The sequence below is a fragment of the Solanum stenotomum genome, chromosome 10 (assembly GCF_019186545.1).
Source record: "Solanum stenotomum isolate F172 chromosome 10, ASM1918654v1, whole genome shotgun sequence".
NCBI lineage: Eukaryota > Viridiplantae > Streptophyta > Magnoliopsida > Solanales > Solanaceae > Solanum > Solanum stenotomum.
In genome coordinates, this window is record NC_064291.1 from 9902797 (window position 1) to 9919256 (window position 16460).

At 30.3% G+C, this 16460-nt stretch overlaps 2 protein-coding genes across 2 annotated transcripts; both read right to left on the bottom strand.

Moving 5' to 3' along the window:
* Window positions 1-467: 467 nt before the first annotated feature.
* LOC125842724 (uncharacterized) lies at window positions 468-1346 on the bottom strand. The gene has a single exon (XM_049522052.1). It carries the CDS (start codon window positions 1344-1346, stop codon window positions 468-470), a length of 879 nt encoding a protein of 292 aa, XP_049378009.1.
* A 10130-nt stretch (window positions 1347-11476) lies between these two features.
* LOC125842432 (uncharacterized) lies at window positions 11477-12109 on the bottom strand. Its single transcript, XM_049521727.1, has one exon. It carries the CDS (start codon window positions 12024-12026, stop codon window positions 11604-11606), a length of 423 nt encoding a protein of 140 aa, XP_049377684.1. The 5' UTR covers window positions 12027-12109; the 3' UTR covers window positions 11477-11603.
* Window positions 12110-16460: the final 4351 nt, after the last annotated feature.

Genomic DNA, 16460 nt, shown 5'->3' on the forward strand with positions numbered 1-16460 from the left:
TCTAGGTTTTAATTTAAGGATGGATGGTTAGGATTAAAAGCTGAAAATCTGAATTTGGAATAAGAAAGGCTAAAATTGAAATGGGATTGGCTAGAATTGACATGAAAGGGTGGCTATAATTGGAATGAGAATTTGAATTGGGATGGCTAGATTAGAATAGAATAGGCTAAGAAATAAATAATTAAGAAGAAGTTTTAAAAAATGCTATTCAATTATAATACTACAAATATTATAATATTTTTATATAATTGAAATCACTTAAATTTTAAAACATTTGAATAAAATAACTTCTTTGAGTTTTACTAATAATTTTAGAAATATCTTAATAATATTTATGGTAATTTTATAAAGCACACATACTAAAATGTACAATTTTTAGCCAAAATCAATTAAAATTTGAAACTCGAAATATATTCTTAAAAACACGTATTTAATCGAATAGCATTTCAAAAAGGGTCAGAGGTCGGTCAAAATTGGGTGTCAACAGTGTCCCCTTTATTATCCTTTGAATTCACCATCTCCTTCTCCTTATCATTGTCAGTGTTATTCTTGGACTTCTTTTTGAACAAAGCAGGATGCTTCACGTAGCATTGATCCTCATCATGTCCTTGTATTGAACAAGTCATGCAATATTTTGGCAAATAATCATACCTTATGGGAATCCACTTCTCTTGCACTTCCCCATTCTCCTTTCTTATACCAATTTTAATACGTTTAGGAAATTCATCCAACAGATTAACCTCCACCTTTACCCTAGCACAGCTAGGCCTAGTCTTGTTTCTTGTCGCCAAGTCAACCTGTAGTGGCTTTCCTACTGCACTAGCCAGAGAAAACAAAGCCTCCTCACAGAAAAAGTTCGAAGGAAGAGATGGAAACGAGATCCAAGTCACTGCCGTTGTTGTTTCTGCTGATGGATTGAACATTGGTTCCCACTTAAAAGTCCTCATGGGATAAGACCAATTAAATTGATTAATGTAGAACACTAGTTTCGACAAGAGATGCACATAGTCCTCCATTAACGATGCTCTGATTAGAATATGGCGATTACTCAATAAACCAATAGAACACTCCCCTTTTAATTCACATTGTGTGGGGATGATTTTCCTAAGATCATGAATATCCGGCCAACCATAAGAGAATTTTCCAATAACAGCGTACTGGAGATTTTCTCGAATGATCATATTGTCCACCTCTTTTTGCTCCCAGATCACGATCGGCTCACCATGTAAAAATGTAATGGGTTTTGTAGACACAGCTGTCTCAACTGAAACTGTAGGGCAAACAACGTTCGCATACGATATTGCCGTCACAGGCCCCCCCTCTCCGGGAGGCTGGCCGCTAGCCATGGTGGCAACGCCACCAGAAAACGTCAATCAATGGCGAATAAACTAGGGTTCCAAAAATTTTGGAGACTGTTATTTTTGTACACCCCTAGTCCCTTCATTCTATGTATATTCTGTATAATACCATTCTTGCTCTTCTTCACCTACCTGGCCATCAGTTATTCACTCATATCTCTCCTAGCATTAATAGTAGCAGCACCAGTATCTATTTCAGAATCTGCACGAATGCATGTTGTTGGGTTTTCATGAAACTATCTCATGTCTAGATTTACCTCCATTGGCTCTCCCATGATACCTATTTGAGACGTTTGAATTTGTGAGGCGAACTCTTCCCATGTCATGTTATTTCAATGAAGGAGCAAACTGTTAAGCTTCTTCGCATTTGAGCAGATAGTTAATTTGTGATCAAAACATCTCCTGAAACACGGAAAAGATTTTAAAAACTTTACCCTTTTCTAGGGTACAAACTAACAAATAAAGTTACATGGTATTTGAGTAAAGATTATGACATTTGCAGAAGCATCATTTCGTCAAAAATATTTTATAAGATGAAAAATTGTTTAAACTTTTCTGTGAAGTCAGCTAACTGATTCAAGTCAAAAACATCAAGTAGCTTACCTTCTTCTAGTGATGAGCATTCTTTCAATATTATATCATTGTTATTGGATAAAAAAACATTGCTCTCATCAGAAATCATGAAATCTAACGCAATCATCCGAGAAGAAAAGGAAGAGAATGGTGTCAATTCCTCCTTGTCGTCGATTGTTTTTTTTTGAAATAAAATTTGGAAATAGAGCGTTGAGAGGAGCCAATGTCTCTTCTCCTCCATAAATTTCTCCGGATGCCACATAAATATGAATATCATTACCGAAACCACCAAGTGCTCAAAGCATACGGACAATTTCCTCAGTATTGAAGGGGATTTTCCGTTCCTTCATTCCTTATACGGATTTCTTGCCTACAAGTACCATAAGTAGGGGAATTGTATGGACTAATGGTTTACTAAAATAGGTAGTGACTCACATGTAATGTCTTCCACCACTTTTGATAAATTCAGCAATGATAATCATTCTTTTTTAATTTTTCATACATTAGTGAAGTAAGCAAAACACTATATGCTAGCACACAAAAAAGGAGGATGAACCATAGCAAAAATTAACATTCGTTCAAAATTCAGAAGACACCAGAGAAGTGTTTCAAAGGAGGAAAAAGACATTAAGTGAAAAGTGAATAAAAATTTTTAGTATCCTTATATGAACTCTTGTCATTATGTGAGGGGGTGGGTGTGTTTTTTTTTTTTTATCAACGATGCATTCATAAGAAATCTTTATTTTGCATAGTATTGGTAATGCAATCACTTTACAACCCTACAACACAATATTCATTCTTTCTCATCAAACATATAAACATACCAAAGACGCAAAGAGGAACACCTAATATATGCCGAAAAAATAGCAGGTGTAACCAATTTCCACATATCATTTACATGAGATTGATGATATCTAATCCTCCTAACTCAGCATATATTTAACTTGAGGAAGAGAACTAAATCAACCATTATTCTTTATGAAAGCTTATATTAACTTAGGAGAACCAAGTAAAAGAGACGTGCAATGCAAGATAGGAGTAAAATTAAATGTCTGGTTGATATAGCTCAAAGTCAGAAATGTTTTAATTATAAACATCAGTGAAAAAATAAAATACATCATAAACCACAAAGTTTAAAAGTGTTTTGAATATCTAAATATATCGACCGACAAAAAGCTTTTGATTTCATATTCTTGTTGTGCATCCACCTTAAATAATTAAAGTTATAAGAGATAAAAGAGAATCAGTGATCCCCCTAGTATTACCCGGAGTGTGGCTTTTAGGCCTATTGTAAATGTAATATAGAATCTCCATTTAAAGATAGGAAGTCATATATGTGTGATTTTTTTTATTCTACATTGATCATGTTGGATCCAAAGATGCATCTTTTACCACCGATTTTTGATGAATAAAAGATTGAGTCCATCTTTTAGGAGAACACAAAATTATTTATCCTCTTTGCTACAGTGAGCTATATTCGTAAACCACTAATTGTATAAATAAAGAGTCATTTTTTCTTTCATATATATTAAGTCCTTTAAGTACTTCATAAATAACATGAAAAGCCTAAAACATCAAATATATATAAGCAATTCATATAGTGACTTCTTAATAAACTCTGTTAAANATATTCGTAAACCACTAAGTGTAAAAATAAAGAGTCATTTTTTCTTTCATATATATTAAGTCCATTAAGTACTTCATAAATAACACGAAAAGCCTAAAACATCAAATATATATAAGCAATTCATATAGTGACTTCTTAATAAAATCTGTTAAGCGCCTTGGTGTGCAGCAAATAAGAACCATACTAAGCACCTAGCCCAAAGAAAAATTTGGGAGTCCAAACATATTGACTGAAGCAATCATCGTCAACATAATAGAAACTTATAATCTCATGATAGTATTGTTAACTATGATCAAATTTAAGGCTTTCTTACCAAAAAATAGATCCACTTCATATGAACACACAAAAATGAACTACACTAATATCAATAGAAAATTAAAAATAAAAGAGAAAATGTGATCAAATAACTAATATTCAACATGAATAAAAAGAAAAGAACAATATTTATTAGAAAATAATCAATAATTTATTCGCCAAACACAGTAAATATACTTTTATATCAATACACTTTTACTATAGAATTAAGCTAGGTGTATCTGCAGTATAAACATTTCACCAAAAAAATGGACAATTTTTTTAGGTATGAAGTCTCATATACTCCTTCCTATACCTCATCTTTGCAGTTTCTTTCCTTTCTACCCAAAGTAAATGCAAATGCACACACCTACAATTAATAAATTGAAGAAGAAAAACTCACTAGATTTCAAATATCAAGAATAGGGAAAAAATAATTTTAAAATAAAAATTCGTAAATTGAGAAAAACGAAGAGGACAAGGAGAGCCAAAAAATCAGCAACACATAAAAACAACTAATGAAATATAAACTCAATGCATGCAACACGACTTCAATCCAAGTACCAAATAAATCAGCAAAATTGAAATAAAAATTAAGCCAATCGATTGAAAAATAGACTAAACGAGACCTAAATTCAAAAAGTAAAAACTTAAAACCAAATCTAACAGTAACATGTCGATCTCACGAGAGAATATGATTAACTTAAGCATAAACAAATGGAAGAAGAAGATGCAAGAGGTATTTTTGGATAGATAATATGGTTAGTGATTACAGGTCAAACATTGTTAACGTGAAGAAAAAGAGAAGAGTGAAAACTCACAAACACCATTTTCATTTTCAACCTAAAAGAGAGTGTGAAATAAGGCTTAGCATGATTTGCTATTCCACCAATTGAGAATTGCAGACACGTGTAAAAGAAGCCTATACACTTGTTTAATAGCGCTAATAAAATAGGTCCATACAAGGCAGAGATGAACTGGAGTATAAATATGCAGTTTGCGCAAATAAGAAGTTGATAGACTTAACAAGAACTTGTGCTGATTATTTTTGGTGTGTGCACGGATAGTCGAGATGTTGACACATTACTAGAATTTGAATGATAGTCCAAATATGTTGACACATTATTAGTAATGTCTGTAAATGCAGAATGTTTCTAACAACTTTGAGCATTCTCCCTTTCTTACTTTTTGATTATTTCGTTTGGGTGCAAATTTGAGTCAATATTTTATGTAGTTGTAATGACCCGAAAGGTCATTTTGGTAATTTTTTCGTGGAAATGACTATTTTGCCCTTTCGGTAGTTGCCCCGAGTCCCATGTTTTGTGGTTGTAAAGTTGGTTTGAGGAAAAGTTGGTAAAAAGTTGAGTATTTGAGAAGTTGAGTTTTTATGAGTTAAAGTTGGTTAAAAAGTGCTTTTTCGAGTCATTTGGAGTTTTGAGACTCGGATCGGATTTCCGTCGATTCCGGCAGTTTTAGAATGTCGAAACGGGTCTGTGTGAAGTTACGGAGTTGAATTTGGAGTTGAAACGAAGAATTGAGGTCCTAAGTTGCTAAAACTGTGAAATTTTGATAAAGGGTTGACTTTGGTCAACATATGAGGCACTACAAAAAAATGCTCAATTTGTAGCAGTTTATTTGTGGAAGTTTTAAAAACCTCTTCTATTACTTTATTTTGTGACGTTTGTTTTAACCCCTACTAAATAAATCTTTTTGTGACAATTATATTGAACAGGTTTGAAAATCACCACAATTTCATAATTCGTGGCGATTATTAACTCCCATAAATTTGTAATATTTTAGAAAATATATCCCTTTTATATATCTTTTATTTTTGATGTATTATTAAATATTCATATTTTATGATTTATGACAAATAGTAATAAAATTTAACTAACACAATATACGTATACACAATGACACAGATATACATCGTTCTCTTTCTATACTTTATATATATCATTAACGTATTATCAAAATATTCTTTTCTACTTTGTCTATTCAACTTCTTTTTAGTGTTTTATTTTTATATATTGCTACTTTATATTAAATTTTGACAACAAAATTTATTTTGAAAATTTAGCCTAAATGTGTAATTATACTTGTGCAATATAACAAAACAATTACAATTATATCTGATAAAAAATAAATACTTGTAATAACTATATTGTGCAATTACTAAACTATGTAATTACTACCTATTAATTGCACTAATTTAATTTTTATGGCCAAACACACATTACTAAGTCTGATTTGTGCTAGATCATTTTACGTTAATGAGTTAAATATAATTTGAATTCTACTTCTAGTTTTTATTTCTCTAATAAATTTACGAATTTTAAAATAAAATATAGATGTCTTATCAATTGTTATATTTATTATATTTATGTGTGTGCGCATTTAATTTTATTTAAGCTCTTATAATATTTGATTTTCAAGATAAAATATTTTAATTACTAATTATTAGTTATTAGTAGCTATAAGGAAACTTTTAACCTAATTAGTCTAACCAAAATCCTAAAAGGCATACCTTTTTTTCCCACAAAATAAAAAATTTCTAAGGACTAAAATTCCCTCCCAAAAAAATTTGAAACCAAAACAAATACAAATTCTCCCTTCCCACTACAAAATAAACTCCCAAATCTCTATCCCACTTCCCCACTTCCACAATTCGGTAACTCTTAAAATGCTCTCTCCCTTTTCTTTTTTTTTTAAATTATTTTGTTCTTTTGTTCAATCAGAATTTTGTGTGTGCATGTGTAATTTTTTTTAATTGACTTCTTCTTTGTAGGTTTTATGAAGTGATTCTCAGAGCAATAAGTGTGTACAACATGCGGATTTGATCATAATATTTTTGTGAATATAAAGGTAATTTTCTGTCACTTGAATTTCAGAATTCACACTAAAATTTGAGATTTATATATATATTTTTTTAATTTGAAAATAAATATGTACTTTGTAAGTTGTTAAACTTAATGTAGCTATACTTTTATATATTTCAGGATATTTTTCTTGAGTTTTCAACGCACCATAAAGACAATTATACATGACCTTCAATTGATTGAAGATAAGCCTCAGTTTTATTTTTATGTAACTATGAACGACGACTAGCGTTTTATTAAATCTTGAATCTATTTGATTCTTATTGACAACTATCATATTAGTTTTATCTCATCTAAGAATGCCTTAAGGGAGGAGAAAATATAACTGTTTCATACAACATACTTAAATGGGTAGCAAGGTATGATAGAAATAAACCACATCATGTTACTTCTTTTTGGGTGAGAGCTTAAAAATATTTACATTCTCTTTAAATTGATGAGTACGACCTCACTAATAGCTTATTAAAGTCAATGGTTCATATGAATTTATGTTTTAAATGAATTAAATTTCGATTTTTCTTCTTGTATCAAGGTGTACAAGGATATATATATCAATATTTGTTTATCTAATTACGTATAAATTATTTATGGTTTCAAGCTTTCAACCTAGTGATGAAGTGATGATGAAGATCGAGTTTGCTTCACCTTGAAAAAAAAAAAGTAATGGCACCAATTCAAGTTACCAAATAACTGCATAGTACTTCTTTTTAATAATTATTTGATATGGAACTATTTTAGATTTTAAGTTGTAACACTCAAGTTGCTATACATGAGTTTTTATTACTGATTTGTAAAATGTAATATGATTTACATCAAATATTTAGAAAGTATTTATATGAATTATTACAAAGGCTTGATGTAATTTTATTTTTATAGAAATATAACAATTTGTGGCGGTCACAAACCTCCACAAATTAGATTTTGTGAATATTCATATCATTTCGTGGCAATTTTAAATCCATGCAAACATATATTTTTAAAAATATTAAAAGAATATGGTGGAGGTTATAAACTGTCACAAATTGATTTAAAAAAACCTCCACAAATTAAAAAGTGATTTTGTGGCGGTCGTCATGGAGGTTTCTTAAAACCACCACAAATATGCTCGTGGCAAAGGTAATTGAAGCATTTTTAAAAACCGCTGCAATTCTTATTGTGAGGGTCAAAAACTGCCTCAAATTGACAAAATAACCCTCATAAATTGAGTATTTTTTTGTAGTGAGGTTCCGAGGCTCAGATTGAAATTCCGAGAGTACCGTTGGTTTCGGGAGGCGATTCTAAGTTTAGAATGAGCCTTGGTTGAATTTTTAGACACTCCGTTTGAGTTTCGAATTTTTTTTGGCGTTAAACTAGTTTCTTGGCATCTTATTGAATTTCGGGTCAAGGAGTCCTCAAATTCAAATTTCGACGGTTCCATTGAGTTCGGAACGTCGAATTTAGTGAGGGTACATATTTAGTTTGTGTGCACGAGATTCCGAACGAATCCCGAGGGTCCAACGGGGACTTAAACTTTGGTGTTATTGTTGTGTTTCAGCTGCTGCGTTTTAGCTGCAACAACAGTCTTTTTTTAAAGTCAAAATCAGTAGCTATTTTCCCACAACTTGAAAATACCCATTTCTCCATTTTTAGACTTTGAGAGCTCGAAAATAGGCGATTTCAAGTGGTTTTTCGCAAGGAATTCATTGGGTAAGTTATTTCCAACTTATATCTTTGATTTCCATCGATTATTTATGGATTTTAACATCAAAATTTGAGATTTCAAGTGTAAAATTTGGGGGGTTTTGCCTAATCCGAATTTAATAGAAAAATTGAGTTTGTGAACTCATTTCAACTCCTTTTTCGAAACGGTTTCTACTATTGGATTCTAAATTTCTTGGGAAACATTTTTCACTAAAAATTTCCAGATTTCGAGAATATTTTTCTGGAACGAGATTTTGACCATTTTACCCTTTTTCTCCAAATTTCACGATATTGGTGTTGTTAGATTCATATTGATTGTGGGATTCCATTTATGAATAGATTGTGGTGATTTGGAGCGTGCTCGGAAGGGTAAAACTCAGATTTGAGTTACTAGTTGAAGTGTTTTAAGGCAAGAGACTTCTAAACTTTGTTAAACTCTTAGACTACGCATGACTACTTTCCTAATTGTGTTGGGGAGTAATGGGAATTGAGGATGGGTTTTACTTGTTAATTGAAATTGTTGTAAATGAAAGATGGGGAATAAAACAAGCTAAATGTGTTATATGTGACTTGAATTTGTTGAATAAGTTATGTGATAACTGATATTGAGGGGATAGAAGAGCATGAGTAGGCTATGATTGAGACAGATGATGTGTAATACTATGATGTGATCGTGATATGATTGTGATTGATGACATGTGCATATTCATTATTTATCTCATGTGTGAACTATCTGTTGCATGAGTTCTGAGACATTGATATGAGGATGGATGGATATGAGACACAGTTGAGACTAGCTCCGGCTAGAGATATATGAGATGGACTAGCTTCGGTTAGTGATTTGGATGCCGATAGGATCTGGTTCCGGCAGTGATACATGGTCCATGTGTGGCCCCCATGGATTCTAATTTGAGTATTCAGCGCGGTCTGATTACGTCAACAGATGTGTATCTTAGGATAGACATGCATCACGACTACATGACATCATTATTGCATTTGCATCGCATTTGACTTCATCTTTGTCTGTGGTGTGTGGATTTTACCTACTTGCCCCTCTTTATGTGATATATGATCTATTTGCTCTTATATGAGGAATGAGGTTGATGTTGAGACACTGTTGGATATATCTGTTGATTATGAATTGTGTAGTATAGGTTGTTGGTTCGCTGTTAGAATGAAGTTTCGGTGGTTCGGTTGGGATTGAAAGGAGTTGTTTGTAGCTGCTAGTTTAGCTTAGTTTAGTGTTACTTGCGAGTACCTGTTGCTTTTGGTACTCACCCTTGCTTCTACACAGTTGTGTAGGTTGACAGCTCTATCAGATCCGGCTTATTACTCATTTTCAGATTAGAGCTTCCAGACTTACTTGACAGGTAGCGGTTCATTCCAGACGTGCCCTCAAGTTATCTATATTTACTGTTCTGTTCTATTCTAGAACTTTACTATGAGACTTGTATATTTTATTCAGATTCTGTATTAGAGGTTTGTACATGTGACAACCAATTCTACGGTTATGTTGAGTTTATTTAAAGACTTCCGCTTATCTTTCTATCTATTTCTTGTTTTATTAATTCTGTATCGTCGGATTTTTGGGTGTTAGGCTGACGTGTCCGGTGGGGTTTGGGCACGTGCCATCACATCCGGTTTTGGGTTATGTCAGTAGTCTACCTTATCAATGATTTTGTAGATGCTTGAGTGAATAAATTTTATTTCCATACTTGATCATCCCTTTCGCTAATTCATATACACAACTTGAATAAATTGTTTCTTTGCAATAAATGATATATATATATATATATATATATATATATATGAATATGATTCTTAATTTGGTTTTAATTGACAAATGATAAATTATGATTTTTAACTTTGTCAATACAAATAGAGACTTTAACTATTTAAAACTTGAACAAATAAACATTCAAATTTTATCTCTGATACATGTGACTTGTGTGTATTTCACACATTTTATCACATAAGATTTGAGTGTTTATTTATTCATATTTTAAATAGCTAAAGTACCTACTTATTAAGAGGTCATTGGGTAGAGTATATTAAAAAAAATAATGCATGCATTGGCATTGTGTATTACTAGTACCTTGTTTGATACTCTGTTCCAACCTATGTATACACTATTGTGTATTAAAATAAAGTGTGTATTGCTAATACCATGAATTTCTAGGTATTAGCAATGCAATGATGTTAATGCATGCATTTAACTCAATTAAATACCCAATTGCCCCTCAATGCCTTTTTTTTCTTTTTTTTATATCTTTCCATCATAATAGTGAAGGGTATCTTTGTAAATAGTTTTTTAATACAATGCATCCTATTTTTAATGCATTAAACCAAATAATGCATAAAAATAATTTATGTATAATTAATGCAAGCATAACTAATACATGCATTGTTAATGCAAACATTATTAATACACTCTATTTAACATTATTTTTATATAATCTACCAAACGGCCCCTTAAAAAAATTAAAGATGATAATTGCCCGCTAAAACTAAATTAAGTATCATAATTATGTATTAGGTAACTAAGTGCACAAAGAGATGGTCTTTTTCGTACTTGAGTGTCTGCACGTATATTAGGTATGCATAGACATTGAATTTCTTTGCTTAGTTTAGGAGATTAGTTGCTTTTGTTTAATTTGAAACAATAGTCTTGATTTTTTTAATTTCATTTTCCAGCCAAATTTTTTTATTCGTCTATTTTAGTAAAATCAAGAAAAATTTATTATTTTTGTTTAACACTAAATTCAATTTTTAAGCATTATTAATAAAATCAATTTAATATAATAAATAACTAATAAATATTTTTTTAAAGAAATATGCTAAGTTAATATGAAGTAAAATGAATTATTTCATCACTCTCAATTATATAAATTTAATATATTGACAAATGAAGAATTGCAACTTATAAGAAATTAAAGTAGATTCTTCTTTTCATTAATTTCAGAATTTTTGATTAATGAAAACTGCCACAAAATTAGGACGAAAAGAGTAGATGAATTTTTGACCACCAAAAGAAGAGAGAAAATAGTTTCACTTTCACATTTCTTTTCTATTTTCTATTACACAACTTTAAAAAGAAAATAATATTATTATAATAAATAAAGAAAAACAAGAAGTAAAAGGTAGTTAAATTATAATTATTAAAATAAAAATAGTAAAACCAATATCATCCCCTTATTCTTCGAACGCAGACACCGGAAAAGCCTTAGAAATTCCAGAAGGGGTAGCAAACGTAATTTTCTGTAAATCAGAGTCGTGAATAGAAATATCAGAAATTGTTATCCAGATCAACAGTTCCTTACTTTTAACGCCGGTGAGTTTCTTCATCCGACGATTTTCAAGGAATCCGGTGACCTCAGTATCGTACCAGACAAGTTTTCCGATTTTCTTAAACCGATTTTCTTTTGCCTTCTTCTGTTTCAGCCATACGAATCCGGTTTGTTTATTGTGCCCTATTTCTATTAGATCATCCAATGGGAGAAGCCCTTTTGGCATATTGATTTGCTCTAGAAGTTGTAGAGATTTCTGTTTGCAGATCGTTGGGTCGGTGAAAATCTCTGCATTTTCACGGTGATTTTCTGATAATTGAGATGACATTTTCGTTGAAGGAGATGGAAAACAAAAGGGAGAAGAGGTAATTGGATTCCTTTTTCTGTGTGTCAAAAGTGGAAATGAGTATGACAAAGGGTACTCGTTTTTGTGAAGAGGAGCATAAGAATTGATGCGCTTTTATAGGGACTAAGTGAGTATTTTTACGAAAATGCCCTTGTAATATGAAGTGAAATTTTGATTTTTTTCAAGAACTAGTGTATTTATTTTAATGTTAGCTAAATAATAATAATACAATATTTTTAGAGGTTGGGGGTATTGAGGGTAAGAAGGAGATTTAATGTGGGCTTCGACATGGGTGGAAAATAGTGGCGGAGCTTGGATTTTTAATAAGGGAGTTTAAAATCTGAAAAGATAGACACACGAAGTACTCGAAGGGGTTCGACATCTACTATATATACTTAAAAAATTATTTTAAACATATATAAATAATATTATTTTAAGCATAAGGTGGCTCCGCCACGGGTGGAAAACCCAAAAATAAAAAACTTGAAACCCTACTGTGAAACTTATTTTTCTTAACTATTGCGTAACTTATTTTTCGAAAAAGAAATATTTTTCCGTTTACTTTTATCTGTTTATTATATTAAAAATATATATTCTTACTTTTACATGTCACTTTTGGTATAAAAAAAAAGTTTATTTTCTTTCATGTTTTACCTTCAATATTTTTTCTAATTATTTTTTAATGACTAAGATGAAATATCAATTAATATAGATATTATAATAAAATATTTATATTAATTATTATTCTTAACGGGGATGCAAAATTAAAAGTGAACAAGTAAAAATATTGGAAAGAAGTATATTTCTAAAATCTTTTGATTGACCTTGGAATAAAGAATATATTTTTCCATCTAGAAAACACGCCCTTTATGTGCACTACTAGTTTGAAGTTTAAGTACTCTTTTTCTTTTCGTAAAGCTCAAAAACTCTTTATTTTTTTCTTTAAAATTTAGAGAACTCTTTAATTATTTGAAAAATACATTCTCTCCATTTTTAAATAATTGAATTATTGAGGCATTTCACATTCTTTAAAAAAAGAAGATTTAAGACATAAATTAAACATTACTTCAATACTAAATAATTCAAAAATGTCTTGAACTCATCACATAAAAAAAATAAATTCAAAGCAATTAAAGTTTCTTGAATTGATCACATAGAAAATGCAAATGAAAGGCAAAAATGGAAGAATATAAAGTAGTCTTGAAGATTGAACAATTAAATTAATTTGAAATATGAACAATGTCTTATCAATTTAATTATTTTGAAATGAAGGAAGTAACTCCATTAGATAAGAGTTTTCATCACTGTAATAATTTATTTGTTTCATTTTATGATATCGTTATAATTTAAATAGTCAAATAATTCTGTTTTTAGTATGATTTTCTCAAACGCGAGGTCATAAAATCAATAGACTTAGATTTAAGTCTAAAATAGGGCTGGACATAAATACCGGAAAATCGAAATATCGAATCAAATCAAATTATTTTGGTTTTTGATTTGGTATTCGATATATATTTTTATATTTTTCGGTATTTCGATTCGATTTTCGGTTATATTATATTATATTTAAAATATTATTAATATAATATTAATTAGTAATATTAAATAATAAAAATATAGACAAAATTACGTCAAACTTTTCAGATTTTTGTTTTCCATCTTTTTTTGCAGTTAGCCGCACATCAGTCACTTTATTTTCCCACTTTCTAGTTCCACTTCCCACTTCCGGCGACCGGCCGATCAGCATGCAGCAGGACAACACGCAGGCGACACCCAGCAGGCAGGCAGCACGCAGCACTGCAGCAGCCGACCAGCAGCACCCAGCAGCCGACCGGTGGGCGGCGACCACCAGCGACCGATCAGTGACAACCAGCAACCGAACTAACAAAAACCGAATTGAAATAACATAAATCGAATTGAAATAATAAAAATCGAATCGAATCGAATCGAAATAATTCGGTTCAGTGTTCGGTACACGTGGTACAAGAATTGAAAACCGAAAAGAAAAAAAAAACTAAATCGAACCGAATTACCGAATGCTCAGCCCTAATCTAAAACATGCAGAAAAAAAAATCAAATTTGCCAAATTGAAGAACAACTTTAATATTTTCTGACATTGAAATCTAGGCTCTTTGATATACTGATAAAACAATTTTTCGTTTCTTACTATTTAAAAATAAAAATATATTTAGTCACTTTTACTTATTCAAATGTTAATTTTGACTCTATATCAAAGCGTTTATATATATTTTTGGTTTCTGCTAAGTTTTCTCATATACGTTACACTAATTTTTGTCAAACTAAATCCCCACACACATGGTATTAGCTTTTTGTGTCTTATTTATTATGATGACTTGAGAAATGCTACAAGAGGAACAAAATATAGGTTATCTGAGGATTATTGTTTAAAAAAGGATTATTTCGAACCCATTTGGCCATAGATATTACGATCATTTTTTTGGGCCAAATATACTTTCAAATTCTTTTAGAATTTTAAAACATATCTTGAACTTTTATATTTTACACATACAAAAAATCTCATGTCAGTTATGATTGCAACTATAGTTCTATTATATATGATCCAATGAAATCTGTAGCTATTTTTTATGTCTTTGCACATAATATTAGTCAGCAATTGACAAGCGAATGTTTTCAATGTTTACTCGAAACAATTAATCGACAGGTTAGAAAAGTGGTCTACACACTTTGTCAAATGACATCAACGTATGCTTATATAAGAAATATGATTGGTGTTGTTTATCCAAGTAAATTAAGTCGTGCTTCGCGCGATCATGTAAAACATCAACAAATATGTAAAATTAAATAAATTAATTAATAAAATGAACTCATTCCGAAGTTTATTCAAGATATAAGAGAGACTTTATATCTCAGCATTTAAATTGATAATAAATTAATTGGATTTTGTGTTTTTTTTATACCTTGACTATCGTTGTAGCTAGTAATTATGACTATTGTTTAGGATAATTTGTCAGGTTGTTGTAATATTTTGTCATGACCGTATTCATTTATATTATTTCTCTCTATTCTACTTTGAATTTTTATTTTCTTGAGCGGGTCTATTGGAAATAGCATGTCTACCTATAAGATATTGATAAGGTCTGAATATATTCTATCCTCCATAGACCCGCTTTGTGAAATTATACTGAATTTGTTGATATTATTATTGTCCCAATTTTTGTTATATAATATATTCATGTTTTAATTTATATAGGAAAAAGCTCCATTATAAAATTGAGAATTATATATATTAATCAATACTTCAACCACATTACAGAAACAACTCATATCTCTTACTCAATCTAGTGTACTAGAGAAATAAATAGAAAAAACTCAAGGACATAAAAAAGAACTCCTATAATTTAGCTTTTAAATAGTTGCACAATACTTTTCTATTGAATTATTCGATCTCATATTTTCTTGAACAAAACTTGGAAGATTTGTTATAAAGATAAATTGTATGTTGTCAAAGCGCGAAACCAAAGCCAGAGGAATGAGTCCTTAGTTAAAACCTATACACATACAAAAACATAGTAACAATACAAGAATATGGCAGACAAACTTTCAATCATATTAAACGAAAAACAATGAGAACCACGAACAAAGAAAATCACACCAACAATAAAAATTATTACTTTAATCCAAAAATGCACATTAGGCCATGTACTTTAACATGGAGCTAACCAATTTAATCCACCAAAAATGCAACATGAAGAAGAGGAATCAGCACCAGGATATCAAAGGGAACGCTACATGTTGAGAAGGATAACAAATTTTATTGAAGAAAAATATGTTAAAGGACTGAAAAGAATTCATAATTGAAAAATCTAAAAAAACCAAATGCTATCAAAAGTAAAACAAAACTTTTGCTAAACAGTATAGTACAGATGAGTATCGTCTTGTTTGATTTATATATACAAATAAAGATTGAACATTTATATTCGAAATGAATACCACATTAAATATTCATTAAAATTAAAAAAAAATGGGATTGAGAAAAAGTGTAAGAGTAATGAAGGTAATTAAGAACAAGTGACTATTGGAATGAATTGAAGTGATAATGTAATAGAAGCAATTTGTATTATAATTACTCATTCATTACATAAAATAAATATTAGTGTGGTCATGAAGAGAAGAAAATCAAATATTTAGAGTTGTTGAAAAAAAGAAAAAAAAGGTTCTAGGAGGATCAATATTAAATAGGTGTAAGTCATAGATAATTACTTCTTATAAACAAATTAAATAATATTAGAAAAATACTTAAAGTATCAAAAATATTTATAATTAGAAGAAGCTAAAAAAAAAGGAATAATTTTGTAAGAGTACGTAGAAATTAGAGAGGTGTGAGTTACTCCTGGTAGACATATGAAGAGTCTTTGTTGTAAATATTTTTTCATT